General features: G+C 39.2%; 1 protein-coding gene across 1 annotated transcript in view; it reads left to right on the plus strand.

Moving 5' to 3' along the window:
- Nucleotides 1-27,374, plus strand: part of ABCA13 (ATP binding cassette subfamily A member 13) — a 442,652-nt gene that overhangs the window by 126,482 nt on the left and 288,796 nt on the right. The window contains 2 exon segments of the mRNA XM_077118896.1: nt 19,596-19,709; nt 24,082-24,172. Of these exon segments, the coding sequence (XP_076975011.1) occupies nt 19,596-19,709; nt 24,082-24,172 (205 nt within the window).

The following is a 27,374-nucleotide window of genomic DNA, read 5'->3' on the forward strand; positions in this document are numbered from 1 at the left end:
TAAGAATAACCTCTAGGACAACCTCTGAACTCTGTTTGAAATTTCTTAGCCCCTGAAACATTATTTTGTCTCATTTCTCTCTTCCCTCTTTTGGTCAAGAAGCCTTTCTCAATCCCTTGATGCTGTCCCAGATTGCCAGGGAGATTTGTGCCCCTGGGAGTCATGCCCCATGTAGGGGAGGAGGGCAATGAGTTCACCTGCCAAGTTGGCTTAGAGCGAGAGACCACTTCAGAGCAACAAAAGAGATTCTCTGGGGGTGACTCTTAGGTATCACTTTAAGTAGGCTTAGCCTGTACCTTGCAGGCATAAGTTTTATAGTGGTGAACCCTCAAGATTGAGGGTTTAGCTTATTGATTTGGTTGTCCCCACTGTTTGAAAGCATATCAGAAATTCTCCAAATGGGGAAGTTGAATATTTCCTCCTTTATCCCCAGTACTCCAAGGGGACTTTGCAAATACCTCTTTATTCACTGCTCAAATTACTCTGGAATATACTGGGGCATCACACTAACCTGGACAAGCTAACAAGATTGCACACCCTATTCAAGATTCCATGTACTTATGGTGTTCACCTAAACTAACTATACATGTTAAGTTAGGTAATGAGCTACCCAAAATATAAATTTTGCACCAACTAAACATTTCTCTCTTTGGTCTCACACAGAATTTTTAATTTTAAAATATGGGCCATATCATCCTTTACCCTGTATTCTGATCTACCCCAGTCCTATCCAGATCAGTTTCCTACATCTCTCTAGTTGAAGTCTGATCCCTTTTTAACTTTTTAAACTGTTCCTGTATGTTGTACTGCTGACTTTCATAGGTTCAGAGCTCTAACTCTGAGTCTCGGGAATCACATAAATATCCACAGTAATTCCTGTTTCTTTAATCTTTAAAATGTTCTTTTTTGAGGGGAAGATATTTGTCAAAAATCTGAACTTTCACAATGAACTAATATTAATCTAGCCATATGCCAGGAATTAGCCTTTATGTTTGGGTTCCTTAGCCTCTATTGCAGGAAGGTGCTTGGGAGAGGCACTCAGAAGTCAAACCCAGGATGGCCAAGCTTTGGAACCAAATCTGGTGTTATTTAGATTTCCTTAATGCTACTAAGCCTTTAACGGTTGAGGTTATTATAGACATTTTATAGAAAATGGTTTTATATCATAGCTTTATTTTACATTCCTATTTTTAAAATAGGCAATGAATTTGTTTTTCATTACTACATACTTTGTTATATTCTGAGACACAAAAAATAAGTATGGCAGTCTACGCTTCTGAAGAACTAACTTTCCAGTGGAAGCAGAGTAGACAAACACCTGAAGAAATAATTTACATGTAAGATGATGAGCTTTAGGCTCAACTGAGCTGGGTCATGGGGAGAGAGCAGCTGGGTTGCCTGAAAGAAGAATATGGAGAAGATATTAGAAAGGTGGTGACGTAGGATTCTGCTAGGTTGAGGAGGAGGATTCTGGAAGGTCAGCCCAGATAGAGGTATGAAGCAGGAAACGGCTTCATACGTTCTGAAAATGATGCAAATTTAGCAAGAATCACACCCAGTATCACTGGTTCTTGATTAGTCTGTTTTTACATTGTGTGGGCAGTGATATGAGTATGTGTAACCAACTTAGCATGTAAGGGTCCTGATTTTCTACTTATAAAGGTGACTTTAGGGATTTTGGTCGGAATGAATTATTCTAGCTGTCAGCCAGGGTTTTGAATTTTAGGGAAGTTGATGCTAGTCATTAGACTTGTGGTCTAATGTCCCACACAGCTGGAAGACATGTGAAGCTTTGCCACTTGTGTAATGTAAGGAGATATTGTCTAAAATGATAGAGTGACTGGTGCTATGAATAATTTTTCTCCATACTTCTTGAGTGAAATCTATGAAATTGACATTCTTTTAGGTAAAACGTGCATAAAATCTGGCAACTTCATAAGGTTCAACTGAGGGTGCCTCTGAGAAACATGATATAGTGATAACCATACACATATGTTGAGAGAGTTGGATTTTGGCCCTGTGTGACCTTGGACATATCACTTTCCCTTTTAAAGACTCACTTCCTCTGTCCATAAAATAAAGGGCTGGAATAGATCTGTAATGTTCAGACATTTTGGGGACAGCTCCTCATGGGGGTGCTACTTGGAGTCCTTTTCAATCTCCTCCCCCCAACTAGTCCCTGATTCTCACCCTCCCTGGGGAGCTGTGTCCGCCTGCACCCCGAGTGACCATCACTGTGTCCGAGAATTCTTACATTCACCCTCCAGGGAGCTCACTTCTATCAGCCTTGAAGATAGCTCTAGATGGAGAATCCTGTGACTGGAAAAATGTATAGGAAGTGACTTAACTCAGACTCTAAAGTTGTCGGTCTCGATATATATATAAAGTAGCTGATGGTATTTCCATATTATTATCAAGATATCCAAATAGATTGATATGGTCTTTTGATTTTATAGGTCAGAATCACTTTTGGTTTAGGTCCTAGTATGATGCAAACATGGAAGACCAATGTGAAAATGTAATGTGGGTTTTAGAAGTGGCTATAAATGTAAAAATAGATAAGAGCATTAGAGTGTATAACTATCAGAAAATTTTTATGTGCTGCCTCAACATCGGTCTCACTTTGGTGAAACTTCTTGCCATGACATTTGGCTCAGTTAATAAGCAGTTTTCCAGCCCTGGGCATCAACTCCTCCAGAGCCCCAAACCACATCTGCAGCCACCACCCACAAAACCTACATACTTCATTCACCCAAAACCCACAGTTGGGGGAGGACCGAAAAGTATAATCATCCTCCCACCCTCAGACCCCCAGTCCTTTTCCCTTCCCACATGCACTTGCGTTAGTCTAACTAATCCTTGACTCCTGTGGGAAATCTCCTAACTTCTGCTCCTGGATCACAGTATAGGAACAAGTCCACAGATCCATCTCGTTCTGCTTTGTGCTCCCCATCTGCTGGTTGAGCTACCTGAACCAGTGGCATGTCCTTTGACCCCTCGTGGCACTCCTGTCACTCTGGGATGATGCTCTTTCCTTGTGTATTAGGGCCTCAGACTCCCATTGTGTTGCAACCGACGTCCACCAGGACCCAAATTTAAAATCCAGCTTACCTAACTCAGAACAATTCCCAAGAATAAATGCCCAAAATGATATTATAAGCAGAATCATCAATTACCTTATTCATGTTCAATTAATCTAATGCATAATGTAGATTTAGTTTAAGCTTCATATAGAAAACACATTCCTATTGCAAAGAGACAACTTATTTTAACCCTGGTTTCCCCCTGTGGGTGGGTTATTTGAACTCTCCTGTTCAGTTTCCTCATTTGGAAAACTGGGCCAATAATAGCTAGCTTGTAGGGCTGTTTGGAGGATTGGAAAAGATACCAGAGATAATATTTGGAAAATAGTAAACTAACTAACATAGTTTTGGATCTTGTCTTCTACCCATGTTCGTTCCAGAAAAATCATCTGCTATTTTTGTCTCAGGGAAGGAGGGTAGGATACTTGTCCCTTGGAGAGGAGTAAGGGGAGGTAAAGACCTTGGGGTTTTAACTCAGGGCGGAGTGGGGAGGGTGATTATATCTCCCAGGGAACATGTCGCAATGTCTGGAGACATTTATGGTTGCCTCTTCTGGGTGGCCACTACTGGTACCTAATGGGTAGAGGCCAAGGATGCTGCTAAAATCCTACAATGCCCACGATAGCCTCTATGTCAAAGAATTATTTGGCCCCAAATGTCAATAGTGTTGCAATTGAGAAACCCTTGTAATACAGCAAGTATTTGCGAGACGACAAGGTGGGTGAGGGGGACTAGGGAAGAAGAGGGGACAGAAAGATAGAAAGCCTGCGTTCAGTCATGTATGCTAGCTTCCCCTCCTCTGGTACACATCTTGAGCAGGGGCTGCAGTTTGAGGGGAAAGCTGAAAACTGAGGAGAGGTGGGGTCCCCCCAGGAGGCAGCCATTGTGTACAGCTCAGCAGAGGGCTTAATTCCTGTGTGATGTGGAAGGGGTTCAGAGTATCTCTGATGCATGCATCCTCAGCCTTGAATTGAGGGCCAGTGGATTTGTATGAGTGTACTGTGGTGAGAGGCAGGATGACCACAACCCAAAGGCTGAGCTGGATGGCTTAGGCCAAGGTGGGAGGTGGATATTGCTTTGCCTCTGTGAGCAGGAACTGAGGGAAGAAGCCAGCTGCAGAGAAGAGCATGAGGCCTGGGACTGAGCCAAGAGAAGAGCCTGTAGCTTTACCAGGTTAGACTTGAGCAGGTGGGGTCAACCAGAAACATTGACGGGACAGATGGGAATGTGGTGGGTTTGGGGGTTGGTCTTGCATCCCGTCCTATTCTGTACAAAGCCCTGCATTCTTAGATACCACTCACAGAGAACATCGGCAAGTGTGAACATCAAACCCAAAGAATCTGAATTACTCACGTAATCCTGTTTAAATAGGAAGAGAGGTAGCTGCTCATAGCAGGCAGGTTTAAGCCTTCTTCCCCTCCTCGCTATCCCCCCAACCCCCAAGCACCCTACTTAGTAAAGTGAGGGGAGGGGGAAATTGGATCAGCTATAGGACAGAAAGAACTATATTACTTGCAACTGAGCAGTGGGGTGTTAAATATTTGTCTTTGTGGATTTATGTGTATAAAGTGCTGTATTAATTTGCCAGGGATGCTATACCAAATACAGACTGGTTAGCTTAAACAACAAGAATTTGTTATCTCACAGTTCTGGAAACTAGAAGTCTTAAACCAAGTTATTGGCAGGCTGTTCTTTCTTTGATGTCTGTAGTGTCTGGTGGTAGTGTCCCAATAATTCATAACTCAATGTCTGTCTCCACCACGTGGCTATCTGTTTCTTCCTGTCTCCTACTCCATTATGGCCAATTTCCACTGCACATAAGGACTCCAGTCATGTTGGATTAGGCCCACATGGACTCAGTTTGGTTTCAATTCAACTCATAACATCTTTAAAGATCCTACTGAGAAATGGATACACACTCCCAGGACCAGGGTCAGGATTCAAACATGTCTTTGTGGGGAACATGATTCAGTGCATAATGAGCACCTAACACAGATTCAGACATACCTCAAAAAATGGCATCTGTTGCCACCACCATCATCATCTGCTTCATCATTTGTCTGGAATTAGTCTGTTCAAATGACTGTAATGAAGATGGTTGTATTAGTGTTTATGACAGCATCAGTGAGCTAGTTTTTCCAGTATTGCTCAAGATTGCCAAGTTTTTCTCAAGTAACTTCTTACGTGACTCCAGATATATTGCTTCAGTCTACGCAAACATGTTGATTGGCAGGCACACTCCTGATTGCTGAGGTTAAAGGAATTGCTTGGACCTCTAGGTTGGACTTCAACACATCACATGTGCCAGAGACTGTATTATTTTCCTGTGGCTGCCACGACAGGGTACTGCAAACTGGGTGGCTTAAACAATGTAAATTTATTGTGTCACAGTTCTGGAGGCTAGAAGTCTGAAATCACAGTGCCAGCAGAGACATATTCTCTCTGAAGGCTCTAGGGGAGAATCTTTCCTTGTCCTTTCTAGTTTGGCTGGTAATCCTTGGGGTTCATGGCTTGTAGACACATCACTCCACCTTCACATGGCCTCTGTCCTCCTCTTCTTGTGAGGACACCAGTCAGAGAGAATTAGGGCTCACCCTAATCTTAAAAGTTAAAATGACCTCACCTGTACTTAAAGGGGTTAGAACTTCCACATATCTTTTTGGAGGACATGATGAAATCCATAACACAAGACAACAGTTGTTATCCTAGGGTAGCCTGAGCCCCTCTCCCTGCCTCCCCATCTCCCTGTCTCCTGTGCTCTGTGCTCTCCCCCTTGGTCACAGGGCCAATGAGACCAACCCTTCGTAACAGGGTACTAAGCTTTTTGTTTTGATTTTTTAATCAACATATAGTAAAATTGACTTTCATTTTCTTGGTGTACAGTTCTAACATCTATCTACATTCGTACGACTGCTACCACAGTCGGGATGCAGAGCAGTCCCATTGCCCCGCTCAAAACTCCTTCATTTCTTCCCCTTGTGGCTATACCCCTCCACTTATCTCTAAACCTTGGCAAGCATGGATCTGACCTCTGTCGCTATGGATTTGTCTTTTTGAGAATGTTATATAAACAGAAGCACCAGTGTGTGATTCTTCAAGAACTGGCTTCTTTCACTGAACATAATACCTTTGGGATTCATTCATATTGTTGCGTGTATCAATAGTTCATTCCCTTTTATCACTGAGTAATATTCCACTGTGTGGCTGCACCAAAATTTGTTCATCCATTTACATATTGAAGGACATTTGCATTGTTTCATGTGTTTGATTATAACTAGAGCAGCTATATTGATTTCATCATGATTTAAAATGATCTCATTTGCTTATGTGTCTACTTGCATATTCTTTGCCTCCTGTTATAAGTAAAGCTCTATGAGAGGCAGAAACGTATTTATATTATTAGTCACTAAGATAGGCTGAATTATCCACCTCAAGGAACACAAGTTCTTAATCTTAATCCATGTCCTTGTGGATGTGAACCCATTGTAAATAGGACCTTTTGAAGATGTTACTTATAGTTAAGTTGTGGCCGACTGAATCAATGTGGGTCCTAATTTATAATTCTGGAAGTCTTACAAAGAAAACCTGAAAGTCTCAGGATTGAAAAATGAATGAATGTACATCACCATGTGAAGGGAGGAAGAGATATATGCCAAGGAACTCCAAAGATCACCAGCAACCAGCAACAGAATGCTACATACTCCAGCAGAAAGCAAGGCTTGATGACATCTTAACTTTTTACTTTTATTCTGACCTGAAAACTGTGCTAATAAATTTCTTTTATTTAAGCAGAACCATTATATAGCATTTGTAATAACAGCCTGACAATCCGAGATAACCACCATTCCCAATGCCTAGAAAATTCTAGTATTCAAGGAGGTGACCTGTTGTTGAATAAATAAAAGAATAGTGATTATATGACTCTTGTATCCACTTGAGTTGAAGATATTTTTATATTTAAATATACCAGGGACAGAATAAAATATAAGTTTCAAGCCCTCTGATAGACTCCTCAGAGCCCGTTCGCATTCCATTTTTATCATCATCATGGTAGGTGTGCCTTGGAAAAATCTTGTCTGAGTTCGGTAATGGTAAGTGGATGAGGGAGAGTGGTCTATCATGGTTATTAATTTCACTGAGCATTTATTATAATGCAGAGATAGTATCAATCATCAGACACTGATTATCTGATTTGTTTCTCACAATCATTGGAAATAGGTACTAGCATTATCTCCATTATACAGATAAGAAAACCCAAGGCCTAGAGAAGATTAGCTAATTTGTACAAGGTTGCACAGTTAGTAAGTGGTGGACCTGGAATTCTAGCCAATCACTATTTTGAAGTCTTTGATGCATTGACCCTTTCTAATGATCTTTTATCATCTAAAAATGGAAATATTTGGAGCCATCTATGGAGCTTGCAATCCCTGGCTTTATGAGTTTTGCAGCTGGTTATAGATTCTCATTGAAAACAGTAGCCTGTGGGAAGGAAGCAAGTTTTGTAATTATCACATGAACATAGGGCTTAGTTTAAAAAAATAAACAAGAGGCAGAGAGGAAAGAAACTGTAGGGTCATTCCTTAGCAGGCACTTCTCCCCTTGGGCCCTGCATGCACTCCCATGGCATCTTGCACCCCCACTATACATGGTAGCTGACTACCCCTTTAACCTGTTAACCTGTGAACTCATGAAGGCAGGAGTCAAATGTCAATCATCCTTGTTCATTGCAGATCCCATTACATTGCACTGACAAATGGTAGTTGATCATTAAAAGCTAGTTAAATTGCATTGAAATATGAAGACTTTTGTTTCCCAGGCTAGTTAGATGATCAGAAGATATAGCCAAATTGCTTTCTTAATTAAAATATTTTCCCTAAAAATTGGGCTGTTTTCCTTTGGTCCCTAGAGATCACCTCTGTCAGAGAACCAAGAATGTATTTTTTATTCTGACAGTGGTTTTCTCTGAAGTTACTGAAACAGAAACTAGGCAGTTTTGACAACATGGGGGATGACTAAATTTTTCCTGAGCAAATTTCTGTGGGCCAATACAGCTGGATTGTGATGGTGATTTCCAGTTCTCCTTTGGTCCAAGTACTTTGTGCAAAGGCAGGTCTTCATGCTGGGTTCTTGAGCCAGTAGCTACCTGTTTGTGTGCCCACCTGGTGTTTCTGGCCATCGTGAGATAGGTGTGCACGGCTCTTCCTTCAATGAGGCATCAAAGCATTGGTCTCTTTGCCCCAAGCTCAAGGATTAGCTTCTAAGACTTTCTACCTCTGTCACCTCCACATCCCTATCAATTCTTTATTTCAGACTTGTTTAAAAACTGTGGTTTTTGGTACTATAAGTAATCTTGGCAAGTTTAAGTCATTTCATTACTTCTTCTTATTTCTTTTCATGGCATTTGCAGCTTTGCCGTTCTCTGAGCACTATGCTCATTTAGTTCTTAGCTAGTGTACCAGACAGGGTCCATCTGGAAGAGAGAAACAATGTAGGAATTTGAACAGGGAAACTTCAATAAAAGTATAATCATTACTCTAACAGGGGGTGGGAGCATGAGGGGATTAGCTGGCAAACAGTGAAGAGAACCCTAAGTAATATAATAATGGCAGATATAGGGAGCAGTCCCTATACCTAGGGCTGGGACAGAGCACACAGGGAAGGAACAACTGTGGAAGTGGCCCTCCCACCTCCAGGATTGACACCTCATTGGAGAGAATAGAGCTGTGGGCCACAAGATGGCAGACAAGTTCACTGCACCACATTGGTAGGACTTGCTAGGCGTTTACACTCTGGGGTGCCAGAAGAGCTGTACCTTGCAACACTCTGCAAAGCTGCATGAGGGCTTGTCTGGGGAAGTTATCCATGGGGAGGTGCCATGCCAGTAACTTTCCTTGGAAACCTCTCTCTGGGGTACCAGGGGATGTTCTCCATAGAAAAGGCCTAGCTGCTGCTGACATTGTGCTCTGTGGAAGTTGAACACTAGAGATGCTGTGTACTGTGGAAGCCAGGAGCTTGCTCTGTGGGAGCTTGTTGGAAGCAGCATGCTGGAATTAGGAAGCAAAAAACTTTCCTCTTCCAGTGTCCCTCTAGTCCGTCTACTGGGAAATCTTAACATTGCCAGCTAGCAAAGAAGAACTTTACAAGGCCCCTCTCCATTACTGCAGAACAGACAATGAAGGGTGAATTTGGAGTTGAGAGTTGAGAATTCAATCTCAGTTTAATTCAGTCATAAGTTGGTTTCCTCATTTCAGAGAAACAGTGCTCTTGTGATATAAAGAATTTTGATAAAACTCCTCAGTTCTTAAATGCAGGCTTTTATTTATCAAGTATATATGGAGTAGTTGTAGAGCGAGAGATATTGAGGGAGTAATTCCTTACCCTCTCTCATGACATTGCTGAGTTCATATTAGCTGGAGACCTCATCTATGCCTCATACCTATGATAGGAATTAGCAATTATCATCCTTATTTTGCAGGTGGAGAATGAGTTTTAAGGGTAAGCAACCTTCAGAATCTCTCAGCAGGGAGCAGAGATGACATTTGATACTAGGTTTGTTTGACCCCATTGTGATGTTCTATTTTTTTCTGTTATACTTCACTTTATTTCCTAAAGTGGCAAGTCACAAATTCAGTTTCTACCCTCAAAAGAACTTATTATGGTGTGAAGGACACACAGAGTCTCAGTGACCATGTGGAAGGGATGCTCTACTTCCCACAGAAGAAGTAGGCTTCCAGCTTCACAATTGGAATATCAGATTATATTGGCAAGAACTGGCTTTCAATTTCATCTCTCTGGGATAGTGGATTCTGACTGGAGCTGGGGCCAGATGGAGAAGTTTGCATTTGGTCATAGTTCTGAAACTCACATTTATATGAAAAATTCTGTTGGCTCAAATGCAATTGAACCACCATTTATTAAAGGCTTCCTTCTGCTAAGTTTGAGACACAATCATAGACCTTCCCCCACATTCTCTCACTTCTCATTAGATCTTGGTGGGCTAGAGATAATTTAGACCTACTTGCTATAAATTAAAAATAGCAAGTGTTGGGAAGATTTATGTTCCCAAGTCTTTTTTTTAAATCTGGTAAATGGAAGCCCATGGTTCTAACTTGAGTTTAATTTTTCATTGGGACATTTTTATAGTGTTAGGTCATCAAATAGGAGATATCCTGTATACTACAGCTTCTTTCTTTATTATCAGGCCTGGATTCTTAGATATCCAATTAAACACAATTTGCCACAATTTCTATGGCTTTGGGTAGCAACGCCTGTCATTTTCATCCATCTTTACACCTCTGACTGCCTTCAAAGGGACACTTTGTGGAAGGATGAAAATGTAATCACACATAATTAAAGATAAATAAAAGACTATTGTTATTTTTTATCATTAAATGGATTGAACAAGGGTTCATGCAGAATGCCTGGTGGTTGGCTTGAATATAAATAAAAATGTTTGGCTCTGTGATACTTACAAAGGTGAAAAAGTGTCTGTGAAGTGGAAGCTGCCAAATATAGTAGTCTACAAACATAGCCGGCTTGTGGGAGGTGCACAGACCTGCTTTTAGGACTGTCTGACCTGTACAGAGAAGTGTGAGAAAGGGATAGTAAAGGACTTCCAGGAAGGTAGAGTACATCCCAGGGAGCCCAGAGCCAGGGAATGGAATTCGTAGTCATCAGCTCTGTAACTGTAGTGATCTAATCAGGGATCTGAAGGTCAGTCTTCAGTAGTTCAGCCTGGAACAAGCTTTCAGGTGGGTGAAAATGTCCAACACAGAGCATTTTCTCAAAACTCAGCAAAGTTGTCCAGAAAAGAGTAATTATGCATTATAAATAGACTTTGATATAATCCTCTGTAAAATAGCATTTCCCTTAGAAAGCAATATCAGTAGGACTATGAATGCAGTTGCTCTCTCAACTAGATAATATCCAACATCTGAGAAGGACATGATGCTATTCTTTTATAGACTTTGGATGTCTGTGTACTTGCTTTATTCTATCTTTCAAATTCCACAGGTTTATGTTAACAACCTGCTACAGAATGCATAAAATAACAAACCAACCAACAACTTTCAGCCACTCTAAGAGAAAGGTATTAATGTTATATTTGCTTTACAAACAAGGCACCCAAAGCTCAGAGAGTTAGCCTAATTTGTTCAAGGTCTCCTGGCCCATCAGTGGCCAGCCAGGACTCAAATTCATTTCCATTGATTTAAAACCCCTCTTAATCTTCTCAAGCTCATTCAGTCTCTGTTGAAGGGAGCACCTATAGGTGGTTTTGGCATTTCCATTGATTCCGAAAGGTGGCTGTCTACACAGATAATGGTAGAAATAAAAACACACCCACCAGAGGCAGTGGATGGGGAGGCGTGGGCAGATTACTCTACTGTCCTCTCCTTTTTCTTTGACCCCAAACTACTTTGCATTAGACCCCATCCACTTGACAGTGGGGTTGTATTTGTCAACATTTTAATTAGCTAATTAGAAAAAAAAAGATCACTAGCCCATTAGAAGAAAGGGCAAAAGAACATAAACTTAGAGTTAAAAAAGTAAAAAAGAAAACCAGAAAACATGACGGTCCTTAAACATGGAAAACTGAACAAACGTATTCACAGAGAAATGATAATCTAAATAATGAAATACCTTTTTGCTTTAAATATCAGAATAGTAAAGGCCCAAAATTTGATAACGCATTGTGTTGGTTGAGGGTGTTGGAATAGAGGCATTGCTCATGGGAGTAAGTTAATGTAACATCTATGAGGCCATTTTGGAAATAACTATCAAAATTATAAAAATATGCATTTGCATGTGAAAACAAGAAGGCCATCAAAAGGAGATTGGCTAAGTAAATTTTGGTACATTCATAAAATGAAAAATATGCAGCTTTAAAAAGGAATAGATGAATTAGTTTGAACTCCTAGATTTACTACTAAATGAAATTCAACAAGGAGCTGCAATCTGGGAGAACAGAGAAGAAAAAGAGAAGACCTTTATATGAAACCCCTTTAAAACTTGCCATTTGGTATAGTCTTATATTATGAGGTTGCTATGACAAATACCACATTAGTTAACTTAAACAACAGGAATTTTTTGCCTCAGAGTTTTGGAGGCTAGAAGTTTAATATCTAGGTATCACCAGGCCGTGTTTTTTTACCAGAGTTGTAACACTCTGGTGCTGCCTTAACAGAACTCCTTGAGGTTGGTTGGCTTCTAGATGTACCCAGATTTCTTCTGCTTGAAAGGACTTCAGCCATATTGGATTTAGGCCCACCCTCGTTCAGTTTGGGCAACCTTAACTAATAATATCTTCAAAAGTCTATTTACAAATGAGTTCACACATACAGAACCAGAGGTTAAGACTTGAACATGTCTATGTGGGGTATGTGATTCAATTTACCACATTATAGGGAGCATACCAAAAAATTAGTGGAGAGTAAAAGCCCAGGAAATCTTTCTACCTCATCGTTTCGTATTAGACTGAATGTGTGCATCCGTCTGAAAGGACTCCAGGCATTAGATATGAGCTTTCAAATCTCGGGGAGGCAGAAATGCCCCCTCTGCTTAGATGCCCAGCCAGGAATGTTTTTTTTCTGGAGAAAGTCAAGCACAGGTACCTTTTGTTTCTGGGACTAAAGAGTGACCTTCCACTTTCTCTCCCATTCTTCCTGCCAAGATGGGGAGTGAAAAGTCTCTCTCTGTAGGAAGGGGGTTGTGGGGAGGAGAAATGTTCCCTTCTTCAGTTTTGTTTCTATCTGATTCTGGACAAATCTCAAAGAACCCTCTGTCTTTTATCTACTCTGAATATCTCTGCTTCCTTCCCACATTTTTACATTCCTTGGCCTTGTCCTCCTTTCAAGCAATAAACAAAAGGTCTGAATGAGGAGGAGCGTAGAGAGAAAAACAAATTAGAAAATGATGGATATAACAGAAAAAAGTAAACCCAGATTTAATATCTCATGCTGTTATCTAGGCAACATTTCATGTTTTTTTATATTTTAAACAAAAAAATTTCTGCAAATAAGAAAGATTTAGGACAGTTTCTAAAATAAGCTGCTATACTAGCAGCAGATGTTATATAGATAAAACCAAACCCCACATTATTTCTTCTAATGAACTAAAAATGAAAATGAGACTTTAATAATGGGATTCAAAGAATCATGACCCACTTTCCAGTGATGCTCTAAGCTCTGAACCTCTTCATTTTCCTTTAGAATGCCTTTTCCTTTAGAACCTTTTATCAGTTTATAAATAATATTATTATGAACCTATGGATTTAAACCAATCGATATATTTAAGACCCTTGCCATTTTTATTCTTTTTGATGCTCAGATTATCCCCTCTTGGATCAGTGACACCTCTTCAACAAGGCTTCTATGTCCTTTCTAAAACAAATTAAATTTTGATTTTGAGATAATTGTAGCTTCACATACATTTATAAGAAGTAATACTGGGAGATATCATGAGCCTTCACTCACTCTCCCTGATGTTAACATTTTGCAATACTAGAGTACAAAATCCCAAGCAAGATATTATTATTGATATAATCCATTTATCTTAATCAGATTTCCCCAGTTTACTATGTTAGTCTCAGTGTGTTTGTGTATGCATGTGTGTATTTAGTTCTAAGTAATTTTACCATGTATATAGACCCATGTATCCTCTCCCTGTCAAAATACAAAATAGTTTCATCACCACAAGGAACCCCCTCACACCCCATGTTCTGCTTTTATAACCACAACTTGTTCCCCCCCAACCCTCCTCTCCCAATCTCTAAGTCTTTACAACCACTGATCTGTTTTCCATTTCTATAATTCTGTCATTTCAAGAACTGTTACACAGGAATTCTTGTTTTATGAGATTTTCCCCTCAAAACTCTGTAGATTCTGCTTTATTACCTACTGACTTTCAACTTTGCAGAGAAGACATCTGAAACTAGTTTAATTTTTCTTCCCCTTTAAGAGCTGTATTAGTCAAGGTTCTCTAGAGAAACAGAACCAAAAGGAGATATCTGTAAAATGAGATTTTATAAAAATGTCTCACACAGCTGTGGGATGTATGAGTTCAAATTCCATAGGGCAGACGGCTAACTGGCAACAATGATGAAAGTTTTTGATGAATTCCCAGGAGACACTTGCAGGCTGAAATAGAGATGAAATTGTTGCCTCTCTCCTAAAAGTCTTCAAGTGATTGGAATACATTGAGCCAACTCTATTAAATCAAACTGATCAGATTCTCTCATTGTGGAAGACACTCTCCTCAATTGATCATAGATGTAAATAGTCATAGATGCAATCAACAGACAGATGGTTTAAGTCCCCGAAATGTCCTGGCAGAAATGGTCAGGCTATTTCTTGCCTGACTAGACATCTGGGCACTTTCACCTGGCCACATGGACACATGGAGCTAACTACCACAAGAGGTTTCTTGTCTACTCCTTGATGCTTGTGGTATTTATTTTAATTAAAATTCCAAAGTTTTCAAGACCTGTTCGGCATTTGACTTAAAAAAAAAAATTTATTTTGAAATACTTTCAAACTTTCAGGAAAGTTACAAAAACAACACAACCCCCATATAGAGAACACCAAGAAACACTTACCCCTGCAGCTACCACCTATTCTAACCCTTTGCCACATTTACCATAACATTTTCTATCTCTATCTATCTATCTATCTATCTATCTATCTATCTATCTATCTATCTATCTATCTATCTATATCTATCTATCTATCTATCTATCCATCTATCTCTATTTATCAGTCCATTTTCTGAAGACTTGCTGTGGGTTGTATTCATCATGTTTCTTGAACACTTAATATCGCCACACACATTTCCTGGGAATAAATATATTCACTTATGTAACTGCCTTATGTGCAGCTATCAAGTTCAAGAATTTTAAAATTGATATTAAATTTATGGTCTACATTCCACAGTTTTTGTATGTTTCATTAATGTCCCTTTGAGTCTTTTCTCCTCCCTTGCTAGATCCCATCCAGTAACAAGTATTGCATTTACTTGTCATTGTCTCTTTAGTTGCTCTTTCTTCTTTTTCTCTAATTGTAAGCATAAATATGCAACATAAATTCTTCCATCTGTACCACTCCCAAGCATACCGGTCAATGGGATTAATCACATTCACAATGTCACAGTAACCACACCACCTTCCAGTACTAGAATTTTCCCACCTCCCCACAGAAATGCAACATTTTTTATGCATTAAGACTCCACTTTCCTTTCCCCCACCCCGGCAACTTGTATTCTACTTTCTGTCTCTATGAGCTTGCATATTCTCCAACATTTTCTTTGTAGTTACCCTGGGACTTAAAATTTAACAATCTAAATCTGTAACAATCTCATTTGCTTTGATACCGATTTAAATTCAATTGTGCTATGTTCCTATTCTACTTTACTGGTCTCTTTTTAATAATTTTGCTTATTATAAGACACAGTCTTTAAATTTGCAGATTCAGGGAATTTTGCCAGTGATTGCAAGTTTTCTTCATTCAGCAGTTACTTACTCTGGATCTTTTGCATCTGTCCTAGATGACTCTGATTTTTATTTCTTCTTTTTTTATCTTGTGGCTCTCCTCTGGGTGCTGGAACTATCTAACAAGTTTGTCTTTTTTTTTTTTTAATTTTTTTTATTAATCAAAAAAAAGAAAAGAAATTAACACAACATTTAGAAATCATTCCATTCTACAAATGCACTCAGTAATTCTTAGTATCATCACATAGATGTATGATCATCATTTCTTAGTACATTTGCATCGATTTAGGAAAAGAACTAGCAAAACAGCAGAAAAAGATATAGAATGTTAATATAGAGAAGAGAATTAAAATAATAATACTAATAATATATATATATATAAAAAGGAAAAAGAAAAAAAACAAAAACAAAAGATACAAACACACAAACAAACAAACAAAAAACCATATTTCAGGTGCAGCTTCATTCAGTGTTCCAACCTCGTTACATTACACTTAGGTATTATTGTGCTGTTCATTTTTGAGTTTTTGTATCTAGTCCTGTTGCACAGTCTGTATCCCTTCAGCTCCAATTACCCATTATCTTACCCTGTTTCTAACTCCTGCTGGTCTCTGTTACCAATGATATATTCCAAGCTGATTCTCGAATGTCGGTTCACATCAGTGGGACCTTACAGTATTTGTCCTTTAGTTTTGGGCTAGACTCACTCAGCATAATGTTCTCTAGGTCCATCCATGTTATTACATGCTTCATAAGTTTAGTCTGTCTTAAAGCTGCATAATATTCCATCGTAGGTATACGCCACAGTTTGTTTAGCCACTCGTCTGTTGATGAACATTTTGGCTGTTTCCATCTCTTTGCAATTGTAGATAATGCTGCTATAAACACTGGTGTGCAAATGTCCGTCTGTGTCTTTGCCCTTAAGTCCTTTGAGTAGATACCTAGCAGTGGTATTGCTGGGTCGTAATCCATTCTGCCATTCTATGTCTTTTGATTGGGAAATTCAGTCCATTAACTTTTAGTGTTATTACTGTTTGGATAATATTTTCCTCTACCATTTTGGCTTTTGTATTATATATATCATATCTGATTTTCCTTCTTTCTACACTTTACTCCATACCTCTCTCTTCTGTCTTTTCGTATCCAACTCTAGTGCTCCCTTTAGTATTTCTTGCAGAGCTGGTCTCTTGGTCACAAATTCTCTCAGTGACTTTTTGTCTATAAGTGTTTTAATTTCTCCTTCATTTTTGAAGGATAATTTTGCTGGATATAGGAGTCTTGGTTGGCAGTTTTTCTCTTTTAGTAATTTAAATATATCATCCCACTGTCTTCTAGCTTCCATGATTTCTGCTGAGAAATCTACACATAGTCTTATTGGGTTTCCCTTGTATATGACAGATTGTTTTTCTCTTGCTGCTTTCAAGATCCTCTCTTTCTCTTTGACCTCTGACATTCTAACTAGTAAGTGTCTTGGAGAACGCCTATTTGGGTCTATTCTCTTTGGGGTGCGCTGCACTTCTTGGATCTGCAAATTTAGGTCTTTCATAAGAGTTGGGAAATTTTCAGTGATAATTTCTTCCATTAGTTTTTCTCCTCCTTTTCCCTTCTCTTCTCCTTCTGGGACACCCACAACACGTATATTTGTGCGCTTCATATTGTCATTCAGTTCCCTGATCCCCTGCTCAAGTTTTTCCATTCTTTTCCCTATAGTTTCTGTTTCTTTTTGGAATTCAGATGTTCCATCCTCCAGTTCACTAATTGTAGCTTCTGTCTCTTTAGATCTACCATTGTAGGTATCCATTGTTTTTTCCATTTTTTCTTCTTTGTCCTTCACTCCCATAAGTTCTGTGATTTGTTTTTTCAGATTTTCTATTTCTTCTTTTTGTTCAGCCCATGTCTTCTTCATGTCCTCCCTCAATTTATTGATTTGGTTTTTGAAGAATTTTTCCATTTCTGTTCGTATATTCAGCATTAGTTGTCTCAGCTCCTGTATCTCATTTGAACTATTGGTTTGTTCCTTTGACTGGGCCATATCTTCAATTTTCTGAGCGTCATCCATTATTTTCTGCTGGTGTCTGGGCATTTGATCAGATTTCCCTGGGTGTGGGACCCAGCTGGTTGAAAGCTTTTTCTGTGAAATCTCTGGGCTCTGTTTTCCTTTTCCTGCCCAGTAGGTGGTGCTCGTGGCGCTCGTCTGTCTGCACGGCAGTCAGCCCGGGAAACCGCGCGTGGAGGGGGGGGTCGCTGGCCGCCGCGGCTTGGGAGAGTGCCGATCCTAATTGTCCAGCTGGCCCGAAACGCCAAGCGTGACGGGAGGGCCCGGCTATCCAACGTTCCCAGTCAGACCGGGGAGCCACGTGCGTGGAGGGGACCCCAGTCGCCAGCCGCCCCGGCCAGGAAAACGCGCGCCCCTCAGGTATCTCACCGCAGCAGATTCTCCCTGCCCGTTCAGCTGTTCCAGAATGGGGTACGCTGTCTTTTTGGTCTCTGTCGTGACTCTGGGAGCTGTTTCGTATTGTTTCTGTTTCTTTAGTTGCTTTTCTGGAGGAGGAACTAAGACCCGCACGTCTTACTAAGCCGCCATCTTCTCTGGAAGTCCACAAGTTTGTCTTTTATTGTAATTTGCTCTACTGCCATTTCTAGAATACTTTTCAGTCTGTTTCCATGTTTGTTTTTAATTCAGCAGCCAAGAGTTCTGCCTTCATGTAGCCTCTTCACCTAGCATCTCCTCAGGTCAGATGGCTCTTTCTTCTCCTCCTCCTTCTCCTCCACTTCTTCCTCCTCTTCCTTCTTCTTCATGACTCTCTTCTCCAGTCTCCTTGAATTTTGCTGAAAATACAAAGTAGCTATTTTCTACATTTTTCTTTTGTCTTTCATTAAATCAGTTTCAAATGAAGAAATGTATTCTGATTCATAAATTGGCTTCATATGTTGAGCAGAAGGATTTTTTTGTCCAACCACCAATATTTTTCCACTGCTTGTTTATCCTTAGAAATTGATGATCTTGCTTGCCCAATGTTGGCAAAAAACACAGAAACTGTATGAGCTCTGTCCTAATTTTTCATGTTCATATGAAGGCAGAAGGGGGAGGTTTACATTTGCTACAGCTTTTCTTTACAGTTTCAAGGATCCAGCGGTGAAGTAGAGTTGGGGAGAGAGCAGAACCATGGTGGAAAAGAGGCAGCAATGCCAATGAATTTCAGCTCTATACTGAAGAGTTCATATTCTGTGCTTGGGTCGGTAGCAGGAATCATCCAAGGAAGGGGCTTCTCTCTGCGGGGACAGCTGTTCTTCAGCTCCTGGTCACAGGGGGTATTTGTAGGGGGCCCTGACAGATGTGGTTGGACCTCAATACCCTTCTTAATTTTCATTTGTTGGGCATTATCATTATTTTCAGTATTAAAAATACAATAATGTTACAGTCGACATCTTCATAGATATGGCTTTATATTTCAATGAAATTATTTCCTTAGGATAGAGACCTTTTATCTTGAGAAAAAAAAATTTGGGCTTCTTGTAGGTCAGTAACTGTGAATATTTTTATGATGCTAAATTCTTGTACCGAAGTCTCTAGCCAATTTACTCAGTCAGTAGCAATAAATGAGTCAACAAACCAGTTTTCCTTTAACCTCAATAATATTAGATATCATAAAACAAATAGGTACTAATTGAGAACATATTTCTGAGGTAGAAATGCTGGCAAACATCATTTTATTTAGCCAATATGTATTGGGAACATATCCTGTGCTTAACACCATGCTAACCTCTGGGATAAACAGGCAGGAGGCATGTGGATGGAGAATCAAGAGAGGCCTCAGAATCTTCACTTAGTCATAACAGCATTGGGACTTTTCACACTGTCTAGTTAGGTGTCCAGCAGCCCATCTGCAGGAGAAAACAGCAGATTTTCCCTCTGGTGGCCAAATCATTTACAGTGCTCACCACCTCACAGTAATGGTTATAGCATGACAATTCTCCAGAACTTAGTATTTAATTGAATCAGACATTTCTAAATATGCTTTATTTTTCAGGCTAATTATACTTTCTATTTTGTGGACAAGATAAAGGCTTTATCAGAGACAATGCTGAAAATGTCCAGTGATTTTCAGAAAAGTGGAAATGTCCAGATGCTCAACCAACTCCAGGTGAGTGTTGGCTCCCTTTGTCACCATGGGTCGCTGGACCTGCCGGTTCACATATGTCTGAAAAAAGGTCCTTTAAGAGGTTCTACAAAATCTGAGTTGGCATGATTTCTCCATTGGCCATTAATGCTGACATTAAATTGGATATGTGTGAGAACATTTTGTAAATTATCAAGGGTTTTTACTTATGCAAGATGTTATTGTGAGAAGAATTAACTTTTTATATTACCTCCTTTTAAATTCTGTATTAAAACTCAGTGCCTTTCAGATGATTTCCATATTTTTAAACTGTGGGTCGGTTCAAATGATCAATTACTGTTTCCTCATATTTTGTATTGACAACTTAATATGTTAGAAATAAGTGGGCTGTGGTTTAAAATGTGGCAACTCTTCAGACAATTATTGTCAGTTAATAATTGACAATTATTGATTGTAAAGCTCTGGTTTTAAAGTAGGTCACTCAATAAACTTTTGGGCATTTGTGAAATTGTAACTTAACTCAGATCTTAAGATGCTCATATTTTTATACTTCTTTTGCTTTATTTCTTATTCGCCAAAGGAATAGCATAACAAGGTAATTTGGACATGGATGCAGGAGCCAGATTGCCTGGCTCTCATGCCCAACTTGGTCCCTTACCAGCTGCATGATTTTGGACAAGTCACATAATCTCTCTGTGCCTTCAATTTCCTATCTGTAAAATGAGGATGATAATAGTAGTTATGAGGTATAAATGAGCTAAGATATGTACATTAGTCAGGGTTCTCTAGAGAAACAGAACCAACAGGAGAGATCTGTAAATATGAGATTTATACAGGCGGGTCACGCAACTGTGGGACTGGAAGAGTCCAAAATCCATGGGGCAGGCTGTGAAGCTGGTGGCTCTGACGAAGTGTCTGGATGAACTCCTGCCACAGGAGAGGCTCACTGGCTGAAGAAGCAGTGGAGTCTCTCTTCTCTTTTAAAACCCTTCAACTGATTGGATTATCTTACTGGTATGGAACACACCTTAGTTAACCACAATCAACTAACTGTGATTTTAATACACCAGCCTTCTGGTTTATCAACCAGCCACAAAATATTCTTGCAGCAATAGTCATGCCAGTGCTTGCTTGACCACAACTGGGCCTCATCACTTGACCAAGTTGATGCCAGAACCTAACGATCACAGTATGAAAAGCAATTGAAATAGTGTTTGGCACAGAGCAAATGCTACTGTGTTGGTCCTGGTCCTCCAAAAAAGCAGATGCCAAGAAACAGCTACATATGTGAGTGTTTTATTATGGGAAATATCTTTCAGAGGAAAAAGAGAAGGAGCCAGAGAAGGCGGAGATGGTCGTCAGACAGTAAAACAAGTGTGATCCAGAATGAAAGGGGCGGGGGGGATGGTTGAGTAGAGGTATCCCAGATAGTTTAATGAATGTTGGACAAGACTGTCAGGGAGTCATCTAGCTAAAGTGAGGTATCAGAGGAGTCCTGCATCTCCTAAGAATAGGCCTTAGGTGGGATCACTTCTGTGCCCAGTCATTGCCTCAGGGTAGCCTGTGGTGGAAGGAGAGCTCTCCACGTGAACTGGCCATGGAGTTCAGGGAAATGGATTTCAGAGCATAGCAGTGGGGCCCTGGTCAGTTACATTTGTTGTAGTTGGTGATCTTCGATGCTTACTCTGCTGGTTGCTACAGCTATATAAATGCTAGCTGTCTTTGTTATTATTATTATTATTTGTTTGTTGATTGGTTAATCTGTTAATGCAGGGAGCAACTAATTTTTTCTATAACGGATCAGATAGTACATATGTTACTATGTAATGTATATACATAGTTACATAAGGCTTTGATAAGGTTTCTTTTTTAACTTTTTATTGTATAATATAACATATATACAAAACAAAGAAAGAAAAAAGCAGTAGTTTTCAAAGCACTCTTCAACAAGTAGTTATAGGACAGATCCCAGAGTTTATCGTGGGCTGCCATAAGATCCTCTCATATTTTTCCTTCTAACTGCTCCAGAATATAGGAGGCTACAAGGAAGAAATATTTTTTTATCATCACAATTGACTTTTCTTTTCTTTTTTGTGAAAAATAAAATATGTATAAAAAAGAAATACATTTCAGAGCACAGCACCACACTTAGTTATAGAACATATTTCAGAGTTTGACATGGGTTACAATTTCACAATTTTAGGTTTTTACATCTAGCTGCTCTAAGATACTGGAGACTAAAAGAAATATCCATTTAATGATTCAGCAATTATATTCATCTGCTAAATCCTATCTTCTCTATATAACTCCACCTTCAGCTTTGATCTTTCTATCCCTCTATTTAGGGGTGTTGGGGCTTTGGTTATTCTAACTTTTTCATTTTGGAAGGGTCTGTCACTAATATGGGTTAGGAAGATGGAACTATCTGATGTTCTGGAGAGGCTAGGCCCTCTAGATTTCAGGACTTAACTAGTTCAGGAACCCATCTGGAAGTTGTAAGTTTCTGGAAAGTTATTCTAATGCATGAAACCCTTGTAGAAACTTATATATTGTCCTAGGTTTTCTTTAGGATTGGCTGCAATGGTCATGGTTGAGGTTTGGCAGGTTATGATAGGTAGCAAGGTCTAACTGAAGCTTGCATAAGAGCAACCTCCGGAGTAACCTCTCAACTCTATTTGAACTCTCTCTGCCACTGATACTTTATTAGTTATACTTCTTTTCCTATTTTGGTCAGGATGGAATTGTTAATCCCACGGTGCTAGGGCCAGACTCATTCCTGGGAGTCATCTTCCATGTCGCCAGGGAGACTTTCATCCCTGGATGTCATGTTCCACATAGAGGGGAGGGCAATGATTTCACATGCAGAGTTGGGCTTAGAGAGAGTTAGGCCATATTTGAGCAACAAAAGAGGTCCTCCAGAAGTAACTCTTAGGCATACCTATAGGTAGGCTAAGCTTCTCCGCTACCTACATAAATACCACAACAGTAAGTCTTTCAGAAAGTTTTTGTGGTAAGTACCCATAAATACCTGCAATATGATAAGTGCCAAGTTGAGAATATGCAAAGTACTTTGGATACATAAAGTGTACCCAATTCATTGTCTCAAGAATTGTGCAAAGTTTCTTGGAGAAGTTTATAGTTTACCGAGTAGTTATTTTGAAAATTAGATCACTCGAAGAATTTATTACCTGACACAGGTTAAAGCTTAGTAATTGATGCTTTATTTCTTAGCACTGGGACCAGGCGTTCATGGAAAATTTGCAGTGTTTTTGGATTTGGGTAGAATGTATTTGTAGCCTTATTCTGCCACTTAATGGGGTATTTGGGACCCTTGGGTATAACTTTGTCTTACCTTCCTTTATTCATCAGTGAAAGACAAAAGTAATTTCCTTGTGCAGATGTTGTGGAGTCTTGTACATGGCCTAAGATCCAATTAAAGAAGATAAATAAAATTCCCCCCAAAAGTGAATGTACAGGTTTCAAAATAAAATCACTCTTAAACAAGATAAAAAAAATTAATGAAGCAAATGTGAGAAATAAAAGAGCCAAATACAGAAGGTGCTTTTTAGTTGAGTTTTTGCCCTGAACCTCCTGAGTTAAAAATAAGGTTGTATGGTAAAAAAAAAGTCATGAAGACACATAAATATTCTCTAATGAGCTGACGAATTCCAAAATTAGTCCTCATTCAAATATCCCTCCTTGACTTAGTATGGGAGTTTAGCTTCATTGCATCAATATTTTTACTCTCAGTCTCTTGCTGATTGTTGGATGATGCAAATACATGATAGTACAATGCAAATAATTCTGTAAAATAAAGATGCAGGATTTCATTAAGTTGATGAAAAATATTTTGGAGAACTCCCCATAGTCAAACCAGTGACAAGTGAGGTAAAGTTAGATCCATTAATAATGAGAGAAGAATTATACAAATGGTCAAGTGAATGATGCTTACAAAGAGAATGATTTTAATATCAGAGGATAAGAATGGGTCTTGGAAAATGATAAAACCCTCTTCAGTGTTCTTGCAACAATCAATCCTTCTTTACATAATTGATCTATGAATAATGCAATATGAAGTAAAGGACCTTATATATTGTCACCATATAATTTTGTTAGAAAATTTTACCAAGAAGTCAATACTTGATTCATTGCTTTTAGTATTGGTGCATAATTACAGTTATAACCTCAATGATCATAACTGGTATTTTCATTTTTCAAGATAGAATCCTTATCAACTTTATCCTACTATTTATTATATGCTTTAGAACCTCTTTTAAATGGATTGACTTTATGTGTCTTTTTCTGGTATAATGAAACTTAGAATAATCTAGTAAGTATTATTTAATAAAGTGAAATGATGGAATACTTTTGGTTAAACTATATTATTCCCTTTTAGGAAGCCCTGAGAAACAAATTTCTGAGACACTTTATAGAGAGCCAGCTGCACATAGATGTTGACAAACTTACTGAAAAGCTTCAAAAGTACGGTAAGAATGCTGCTGGGTGTAAGGTAATCCGTACCCAAATGGCTCTGCCACTTGTGTTCAAACAAAATGTTTAAACTAAGTTGCTGGGCAATACAGCAAATCACATTTCCTCTTTGGATTTCCAGTTTATCATCTATAAAATGAAGGGCTTAAACTAAATAAATGCTAAAGTTTTTCATATCTGAATTTTCTGATTTGCTGAGTCAGGGCATCAACAGTAAACAATCTAGTGAAAAGGGAAAACTTTGATTCTAATTAAAAAATTGTGAGTTACAAAATCAGTTTATAAAACATGACTATTTTTGAGTAATTAATAGTACATTGAAAAAGTTGCATTTGATTTGAAAATGTGGAGCTCGGATTAAAATATATCAATCAGCAATCATTTGTTGGATCCCTACAATTTATCATTCATCAATTCATTAATTAATTCATGAAATTCAATGTGCATTTTCTGAGCACTCAGGCTGCCCAGGTTCTGTGCGAGAATCTGGAGAGGGAGGAGAGAGGAATGGCAGAGGTGGTTCCTGTTCTCCTGAGATAGTCCCATGGGGAAGATGAGCATGTTTGTAAACAGAGGCACTGCACTGGCATCAGGGTTCCATTAGAGGCATACTAGGCATGCTCTAAAGAGCACATAACCCAGATGGAGAGAGAAGGAAATAAGCAGAGTTTATTGTCTTGAATCCTGGAAGGCTGGTAAGGAAGGGTGTCAGGCTGAGTTAGGTCACTGGAACAGCTTGTGCTTAGGAATGGACCAAGATCTGCCTGAGGCCTGACGTTTAGAGGCAGAAAAGGCAAGTAATAGGCATGATGCCCTTCTTTTTTGAAAAAAGGGTTGGTGAATTTACTAATTTAGAAAGTTTAATAATATTTGATAATAAATTCTACTCCCTTAAATTTTTCATTTCTCTTTTACAAGAATATGAAGTCTGAAAAGCTTATAATAATGAATCCTGGACTGTTATAGGGACAGCATGTCCTGGGGGCAGGTTGTGTTGTTGGAGCCAAAGACTGGCTTGAGTCTGAGTGATTTTCTGTCCAGAAGACAGATTATTAAGAGGTCACTCATGGCAGTTTGAATGAACTAGGGTGTTGGTGTTAATATAGGTGTCTTAGATTGTGAAGCATACTTGAACCCAAGAGCTGGGAACCAACAGCACTTCTGAATATTTCTTCACCAACATATAAGCTTATCAAATTAAAGAAAAAAAGATAAAAGAAATTCTGATGCTGGACTTTTCCTTCAAGTGGATCTGGACCCAGAATGTGGACAGAGACTTTTGAGCTCTGTGAAATGTGATTCCTTCCTTCTTTCTGCTCCCAACCGGAAGTAGGTGTCTGAAGATGTTCTCATCAGGGGTGGGAATAAAGATGGGCACCTTTCCTGTTGATTGCCCACAGCCCTATATGATTGTTCACTGTTGAAGACAGCATTGCAATGGGCCTGACACATTCTCAAATGCTCAGGTGATACTGGCAGCTTGATAACTGACTGGATGCAAATTTCCTTTCATAATTCTCTATTTAAGGAATTAACTTGCCTTATCATGGGCATCCTTTTAAAAAATGTATACCTAGTTCATACATTTTCTTCACCCTATAACTAGTATCTGGATCAGAAAAATTTTCTATTTGAAGTTATACTGATGCAATTCCTGGGCATATTGACACAACAATGCTGCCATTTTTACATATTTATTTAATTTTTGAAAAATTTTTTTTTGCTTATTATGAAAGACATATATATCCATTGTAGAAACATCAAAAAATAAAAATATGTCAGAAAAGAACCCACTCATAATCTCATTAAAAGCCTTGGAGTTCTTGCCCAGATGGATCTCTGTGCACTTATATGAACATATGTATATTTACTTTTTTAAAAAAATAGATCAAGAGTGACTTACAGGGAAGATGGTAGAAAAGGAGATCCAGGACTCAGTCCTCCTCCAAAGAAGCTAATATAAACAGGCAAGAACTGTCTGAAACAACTCTGGGGCTCTAAAGGTCAATAGAATATTGTACGGCATTCAAGGAAGAGCAGGGAAGAGGCTGAGGAACTCCACTTAAGACCAGCCACTCTGTTGTGGCTGCCAGAGCCCATTCTCCACTCTCTAGTTGGGCCACCTCAAAATTCAGGCCCTAACTGGCTTTGGCAGACATAAAGGACATAAAAATCCTCCTCCTCTATGTTCTTGTTTGCTACCTACCGGAATGCAATATACCAGAAATGGAATGTCTTTTAAAAGGGGGAATTTATAAAGTTACAAGTTTATAGTTCTAAGGCCATGAGAATGTTCAAATTAAAGCAAGCCTATAAAAATTTCTAAATTAAGGCACCAACAAAAGGTTACCTTCCCTCAAAAGAGGTTGATGAAGTTCAGGGTTACTCTCGCAACTGGAAAGGCACATGATGAACATGGCAATATCTGCTGTCTTCCTCTCTAGGCCTCTTGCTTCATGAAGCTCCCCCAGGGGGCTTCTCCTTCATTGCCAAAGGTTGCTGGCTGGTAGACGCTGTAGTTCTCATGTCTCTGCTGCTCTCATCATTCTCAAACTTTCTCCAAAATACTTCCTCTTTAAAGGATACCAGTAAAGTAATCAAGATCCATTTGGAATGGGTAGAGTCACATCTCCCTCTATACAAAAGTTAATGCCCACAATTTGGTGAGTCACATCTCCATAGAGATAACCTGATCAAGTTTCCAACCTATAGTACTGAATAGGGATTAGAAGAAACAGTTGCTCCCCTAAGATTCATTAAGATTAAAACATGGCTTTTCTAGGGCACATAAATCCTTTCAAACCAGCACACCTAAAACAGAGGGTAGGGGACATGGTCAAGCACTGATCACAGCTGTTGATCAGTGCATTTGGATCACTGGGTCCCAGATTTGAGCTATTGTTTCAACCTGGACAAAGATGACTGCAGCCTTTGTTTCTACTTTACCTCCAACAGGGGAAGGGGCAGTAGAAGTTTAAGGACACAGACTCAAGGCTGTGTCTTTGGGCTGCAGGAAACAGTTTGCTGAATGGTGCCATTTTCAGAGCAGTCCATGAAATCACAGCTTCAGGGAGTTGTCAAACAGACTTCCTGGCCTTCTCCCCAGGGCTTTTTAGAGCTTGTATGTGCTCCCATCATGGATTCATGGCCCTATTTTGGCTGGAAAATGCTGATTTGGGAAAAGCTTTCTCTGGGATA

This window comes from Tamandua tetradactyla, chromosome 1 (assembly GCF_023851605.1).
Source record: "Tamandua tetradactyla isolate mTamTet1 chromosome 1, mTamTet1.pri, whole genome shotgun sequence".
Classification (NCBI taxonomy): domain Eukaryota; kingdom Metazoa; phylum Chordata; class Mammalia; order Pilosa; family Myrmecophagidae; genus Tamandua; species Tamandua tetradactyla.